Raw genomic sequence first — 7965 nt, 5'->3', positions numbered from 1 at the left:
AATTAAGAAAATATTTACTAAAAAAACTAAAGTATAGTGTGCCATTTGGGATGTACTATGGTCTCAGCAGCAGCCTCATTGTCTATCAGTGTATCAGTGTTTTGTTACTTGTCATGTTTTGTTTTTGTGTGGACCCCAGGAAGAATAGCTGCTGCTGCAGCAAAAGCTAATGGGGATCTGAATAAACCAATAAACCAATCCACCATGGTCAGTCAGTGGGAATCATTTCAGCAGTAGCCTGACCACAACACCGTGTCATTACGCAGTACTAATATGTTAACATGGAAACACATGTACAGTTACTGTGATGTGGTAAATAGTTGTATCATTCCAGTCTCTTCATCTCTCTCTGTGACACACACATACAGACTAATAACATTCTTCTTTCTCCGTCTTTCTGAATGTTCTTTTTTTAGTGAAGTGTTTCCACATTCAAATGCCAAATGGTTATTTGAAGTCAAACGCTGATGACATTGAACCATGTTTTTCCTTTTCGTTCCCTTTTTTGTGTGATTGGATTAATTATGTGTCATTCACTTTTGCTGGAGGTCAGCAAACATACATTCTCGGTCATAAGTCATCAATCTATATGACTGCGAAGATGAAAAGTCAAGCATGTCAACCAGGGAGCCAGTGAGAGAGGGATCAGGCCATTGATTTCAGGGGCAATGCAATATCTCCCCGTGTTCACTACAATCTAGCGCTCTGTGGAGGAAACCACTGTAGAATTCACAAGAGCCATGTAATATCTGTAATACATGATTATGTGAGTGAAGTTGATGAAACACAATCCATCTCAAACACACACATTACAGGATCATTTCCACACAATGTAATTTAAATATAGCTATGGGCTTCCAGTAAAGGTACACACCACAAGCCATCCACTACGTTATCACATTCAACGTGCTTTACCATGTCATTTTCACTGTAGATCACTTCTATTTCACCTATAAGGATATAAGGCATTGTAGGCTTCCCAAATCAGATCAGATACTGAAGGGGGTCAAGCAATATAATAGCTTATATATATAATTTCCCATCAGTAATGAATTACATTGTAATAAAACAAAAAGTTAAGGCAGACTGAGCATAAACCGCAGGCAGATAAAGCCTGCTGACAATTCAGTATTGTTTTAGCATACTCCACTCTAAATGACTAATCTTGGTTGGATCGCCCCCTTAATTGGTTACCAGTCTCCGCAATGCAAGTGAAAGTACTGCTATTTAAGGTTCCACCATTAAGCAGTAGCAACACTTTCTTTTTGGCAATAACAGCCAACAATTAAATTAGCAGATTCGAAACTGAACCTCCTATCTACCCACTAATCAAAACGCAGCCCATCTGTTGTGCTGTCTCTTATAAAATGACTGTTTATCTATGTATGATAAGTGGGTCTGGACCACACACTAATCACGCCGTTATATTCCCAGAAATATCCAGATAAATACAATAAGTTATGCGTTTTCTATTCTATCCTAAAAAATAATGGAGAGGGGAAGCAATAAATGATATGCACGTGTAGTGCGCAATATGTAAAACCTTCCATAGTAAAACTGTATGTTTGTCTCTGTCTCTGTCTTGCTCTTTCCTGTTCTCTCAAACACACTCACAAACACGCGCACGCAAGCACGGACATACACAGGCACACGCACGCTGGCACCCTCACTCACACACACTGACGCATGCACACGCACTCACAGACAGACCACTCACACCCGAGCGCGCACAACACACACACCGGGACACACGCATGCACACTTTCCCTTAGCTGTGCTTTTGTGTTTTGTCAGAATTAATGAGAAAAGTTCCCTTGCCCTAGGGGTAATTAGTGTCCTTGGAGTTAAATAAGCTAATACTTAGACACCTCTGGCACAAGCAATTATGTTTGTGTATTGAATAATTGATTCAAAGAGGGGGGAAGGGCTGCTAATCAGATCTGAGCATAATGAATTGATTTAATTAACAGGGGAATCTGAGGGTCTCTGGGAACTGCGCGCACTTATTCCGTAGCAGGAGCGGGCGCAGCACATAAATTGGAGAGAAAGGCAGTGTGAGTATGCTTTTAGCAGTTGTCAGGTCTGGAATTGGATTTCTTGAATATAGTTACAGTTTCGGAGCAAATGAGAACGGGGAGAGAATTTCACAGCGCGGAGGGCTCTGTCGTCTAGTCTAAGCGTTTGATACGAGTACAGTTAGATTCAGGAGATTTTACTGCTTTCCATTCTTTGTTTGCGTATGGAATTTACGAAGACCAACCAACATTGTTTTACGGGTGTAAATTGCAGTTTAGTCCGGAGAGGCAATTTTCTGTGTTTAGTAAGAGTAAACTGAGCGCGGACACTTTCTTTCACGATACATTATATTATCAATTGCCTAGAATAACATTCAAACCCGCGTTCATGTTACAAAGGTTTCCGTTACTAACGCAGATACAAGCCAAGCGTTCGTGAATTTTCAGCTTGCTGAACACATAAGGACGATTCGGTCGCTGTTTCAAAGCTCATTTCTAAGAGAAGCCTTGCGCACACCGACTAGTGAAGCCTGCTGGAGCCGAGAACGGATCGTCTGGAGCCGGACTCCTCGTTCCTCAGGACGATGGTGTTGGACAAGGAAGAGAGTGAGTAACACCCCCGACGATGGGTATTTCAGCTGGATGTCACATTGGAACAGTGTTTGTTTTTGTACTAGGTAGATAACCCAGCCTACCTCAGGATATATGTTAACCCACATTCCCCGTCTACGAAAGACACGTCTAGTAGACTTATTTGGATACCCGGTGGTAATTATTTGCGTTTTTTTTGTCGTGAAGAACCTTGCTATTTTACTTCAATATCCATTATAAGTTCTCAGCACTCGCATACATACACATACGCCTATTTTTCTGAAAGACTACATGTCTTCTGCAATTTGGAGCTTTATGTGATGACTGTTCACATGATGGGCATTGCAACCTTAGCAACACAACTCGGCTGTAAAACATGGTACCACTTTCCCTCTGCCTAAAGTGCTCCTCGCATCCTCTGAAGTTACCGAAGCAGCTCTTTGACATCAGCACAGGATGGGAGATGCAATTCGAGTGCTTTTAACTTGATTGCAAATTTTGGATAGCACCATGCAATAGGGATGGCAGTTTCCTTTCCTAATGCAATACCTGTCTATTTTGAAATAGGCTATGTAGGTTAATGAACAAGTAATCCCATACATTTTTACTTTAGAGCAAACCTGTTTCTCTTGGCGTCCTATTTTGTGTGTAAATTTATATTTTGTAGCATATTTCATACAATGCATACAAAAAGATAAAGCTAACCAAAAACCTCAAACTTGGAAAAAACTGTTGTGAAACTGGATCACTTAACTTCTGTTATCAGTTTGTGTATAAGTGCTATCCAAAGTAGTTTTTTCTATCACTTGTGTAGCTGATCTATGGTGAGGTCTGTATTCTTAATAGGTAGGCTACTTAATACCTTCTCTCAGTGTTGTAGGACCTAAAATAGACTATTCTTGTCATATCTCAGAGAATACTGTCATCACACATTTGGTTTTAGCCAGAGACACCCCCCCCCCCCCCCCCCACACACACACAAAAAAAGTAATGGCTTGCAATTGTGACCCATTATTTGTTTGAAAATTGATATTTCATATCTCTTAGCTGAGCATCCTTTCACTTACCCATCTAAAAAGCAATAAAGGGATTGCAGTAGAAACATAAATTGGTCTGTCTAGCTGAATCCATGTTGTGCTAATGTACCCAGATTAACTCAACTGTAAATTGTCTCCTTTTGATGTCTGTCTTACTAAAAGTTCCCAATATGATTCATGATTCAGATGCTTTTAACAACTATTGGCTAAGCAATATGGTAAATGTACAAGGTGATGCAAATGGCATTAGTGGGAAAGGATGCACAGGAGCATGTAATGCAGTCAATACTACATTAACTACTGATGCCCAATTACAGAACCAGGGAGAGTGGCTTTTAGGAGCATTAGGACTTGCAGAAAAGCTGAGATCACCTGCTGCTCATTGCCTAAAAGCTTCACCCTTTGCTTGCTGGGGCCGACAAAGTGCGCTGGCATTTTGGCAGGGATGGGGAGAGAGAGCGCTGCTTGGATCTGTGCTTTCCAATAGCTAGAGCAGGCTGTTAGCGATCCATTGGCTCAGAGACATTGCCTGCATTTTACAGTGTCCATACTAAGCATAAAGCCATTTAGGCTACTGTGTGTGTGGTCTACTTGGCAGTTCAGCATACTTCTTAAATGCTGCCTATATTAGCCTACAGTAATGTGATAAGACCACCATGCAGCTTTAAGATCTTGTTTTCTGCCTTGAATCACATAAGTTGGAAACTTATTCTCATGATGGCATTTTGTCTTAGGGAAAAAATGAGATATTGAGTCTGACAGCCTGAGTTTTATTGAAACACTTTGGCTTTAACAATGCTGAACTTGTGAATATGTGTGAAGTCTCTAGGAGGTCTGATGCCTCACAACGATCTAGGGAAATAACCAGACAGCTCTCTCTTCTAGAGAAAAGCTAATCTTGTTTCCCACTTTTGAAATCTCTTTTGAGAAAGTAGGATACAAATCAATTCCCTCTCCACCTATTTTTAAACACTCACACATTTTACATTCATGTTTGACCTACTACAAGGCTCAACTTCACATTGGCATCCAGCTCCAGTGTAATAACGGGTTACTTAGCGTTGTAATGGAATTGATTGGTTTAAAGGTCTTTACCATTTCCCCATGTATGAGCTGTGTGTGTGTTGACATTAAATGTGAAAACAGTGATGGTGGACTGGAACCACCTGCTCGTATCACTAACATGTAGTGCTATACCAAGTGGGTCATGAATATCAACTAGGCTTTCTGTCCAGCTCAGACATTCTGTTCCTAGCTAACTATACCACCCCCCCCCACACATCTGGTATTCTGAAGATGTGTAGTGTGAAAGCACCACATCCTGAAATTACTTAATATGTATGTCTCTAGAAATTAATGGCACCACCTTCCCCAAATATTCCAGGTGAACATTTTATTTTTGCCCTCTAATATAAAGTTCCCAATTGACTTCTAATTCTAGTGGAAAAAAGCAATTCAGCCATTTTCTTTCCTTCAAGGTATTAGGAACTATCAGCTGCAGCAGAAATAATTGGGTCCTCATTGTAGACATGTCTTTGGCTGATCATTCGCACCACTGGGCTTTCTAAGAACCTGGGCTGAAGAGAACCTCCAATCCTAAAACCTGATGATAAATTCTTGGTTACCTTTGCACTTTAATTTCCGACCCCGTGAGAAGCCTGTCCAATGAAATGTGTACATTCATAAAGCAATGTTTTTCAAATGAATACCGAGACGTGATCTGTCGGCTACTGTAATAAAACTTGGGCTTCAGGCTCCGATTTTTATTTTGAAATAATAAGAATTGCTTCATTCTTTACCGGAGTTACCATGGTAATTCTGTCTTGTAGCTATGTCATATTGATTTAGAAAGTGGACAGTTATTTTCTGTTATTCCCTTTCTGCGGTTTGATTTCTAATTTCCAGTTGGAGATTACTTTCATACATTTCTTAAGTCGTTTCACTTTTTCTCCTCAGGAATGTAATTTTCTCTACTTTTTCAGCTTATTGGCTTGTTCTTACTCTAAATTAAACTTGCCAATTTCAAATATTGAAATTGCACCTGTATCCTTTGCCCTGGGCTCTAAACAATGTTACAAGTTTATTTCAACATTTCATATTGTGTGGTCACATCTAGTTATTAAGATGGTTTATCATGCCCCCTGTTTCCTTATTGGAACACATCTCTTCTCTTTCACTTGAATACCCTCCCAGTCCAGTGGGGATATCACTGACGTATCAGTGGACAACTGTCTGGTAAACCTTGCTTGGTCAAATGTCTTGCCATTCTACTATTGTAAACCTGAATGATTCGTTATTATCACTAATGAAGACATGTTATGCAATGGCTCACATGTACAGTTTACAAAGGGATATCATTCATACAACAGTTATAACTCAATTACAATGTATGAACTCCAATGTGATGTAGGCATGGAAAACACACCACACATTCACACCTCTCACTCGCTACTTGTGCCCTCTACGCTCTATGCATACACTCCTATACTGCCATAACTGTTCTCTATCTGTTCAATATGCAACACGACACTTCAACAAAAATATGAACTTCCAACATACTGAATTTGATGTCAGTAAATTTAATTTCACAATTTTAAACAGTGAGTGCTTGATTCAGTGTGATCTACTATGACCTTGCATACACACAGTTCTCACCAGACCCAATGATATCTTCCACCCCAAACCAGATCCCTATCAGAATTGTGTTTCACATCAGTGACTGCAGAAGATGCATGTCCTTTCCCATAATTTCAGTGGCGCTCAAAGGGCTGAATGGGCACTGAGACACGTGTAAGCAAGATCCTAGTGCACCCACCTTCCTCTGGTGCAAATGGCTGCTCTCATCAGAGAGGCACACTAACTCAATGATGCACTCCTGAGCTCTTCGAGCATCCATTTATCATATCCAGAGGCCACATGCTCTCACGTTATATTACAACTTCTTACAACTAAGATCCATTTTCCCTATGCATCATGTAAGAAAGAGTGACAATGTCTGTTTCTGTTGTCGTTAGAAATTCTTCTCAACCCACAATTCACAACATCCACCTGTTTTATTCAAAATAGTGCGTGGTGGAGGGGGGGTGCAAAACAATGTCCGTAAACACGGAATTCTCTAAAGCTCTAAGGATACCTACTCCATCACTCCAACGTTACACAGATAACCTTTTTAGATGAATGATTATTTTAGACCAACTTTTATGACCTCTCAAAACAACCTTATTTCTCACCTTGAGTCTTGAGATGAATGCAGACATGCTCAGCATTCAGACATAGCCCTTCTAGTAATTTAATAGGATCTCGATGTCATAAACCCCAAGTTCCAAAATGGGGTGAAAATGGCAGCCATATTGATCAGGGAGAAATCCAAACCAGTCTAATTGGAAAGAATGCCAGTAGACACATAATCCAGATTTGACTTATGCAGGAAAATGAAAGTAAGGTGTGATGTATCAGAAGTTGTGTAATGGAATTATTGTCATATAATTACGAAGTTTATATTGGTTTTATAACACATTTCTGTATAAATAACCTCCAAAATAGAGTGTACAAAACATTAGGAACACCTTCCTAGTATTGCATTGCATGTCCTTTTGCCCACAGAACAGCCTCAGTTTGTCAGGGCATGGACTCTACAAGGTGTGAAAGCATTCCACTGGGATGCTAGCCTATGACTCAATGCTTCCCACAGTTGTGTGAAGTTGGCTAGATATCCTCTGGGTGGTGGACATTCTTGATACACACAGGAAACTGTTGAGCGTTAAAAAACCAGCAGCGTTGCAGTTCTTGACACACTCAAACCAGTGCGCCTGGCACCTACCAAAGGCACTTAAATATTTTCTTGCCCAGTCACCCTCTGAATGGCACACATACACAATCCATGTCTCAATTGTCTTAAAAATCCTCCTTTAACCTGTCTCCTCCCCTTCATCTACACTGATTTAAGTGGATTTAACAAGTAACATCAATAAGGGATCATAACTTTCACCTGGATTCACCTTGTCAGTCTGTCATGGAAAAAGCAGGTCTTCCTAATGTTTTATACACAAGTGTAAATGTAAACAGACCATAAATGTCTCTATTTTAGTTTTCTTGGATAGCTGTGAAGGCTATTTATATGATACAGTATCAGTACTTGTTGCATTTACATCTTGTCTAAGTCCCATCATCAACTGATTTCAACCAGTGGATTGACTGCATTGTTTGAATGGAATGTTGGCATAATGGCACTTCATTTGAGAAATGTATGGAATCTTTCCTCTAAAACTGGATAGCTGGCTTGCTAGCTAACAAACATATAGTGCAGATAAATTCATAATGTT

General features: G+C 40.1%; 1 protein-coding gene across 1 annotated transcript in view; it reads left to right on the top strand.

Annotated features, from left to right (window-relative positions):
- Positions 1-1727: 1727 nt before the first annotated feature.
- LOC110506685 (rhombotin-1) overlaps positions 1728-7965 on the top strand; it is a 31332-nt gene continuing 25094 nt past the window's right edge. The window contains exon 1 of the mRNA XM_021586477.3: positions 1728-2621. Coding sequence (XP_021442152.1) covers positions 2600-2621 — 22 coding nt within the window. The 5' untranslated portion in view covers positions 1728-2599. The remainder of the gene's footprint in view (positions 2622-7965) is intronic.

The sequence above is a fragment of the Oncorhynchus mykiss genome, chromosome 26 (assembly GCF_057628025.1).
Source record: "Oncorhynchus mykiss isolate SJ-2025 chromosome 26, ASM5762802v1, whole genome shotgun sequence".
In the NCBI taxonomy this organism is placed as follows: Eukaryota; Metazoa; Chordata; class Actinopteri; order Salmoniformes; family Salmonidae; genus Oncorhynchus; species Oncorhynchus mykiss.
Note: the sequence above shows the minus strand (reverse complement) of the source record. Positions and strands in the feature narration are given on the sequence as shown.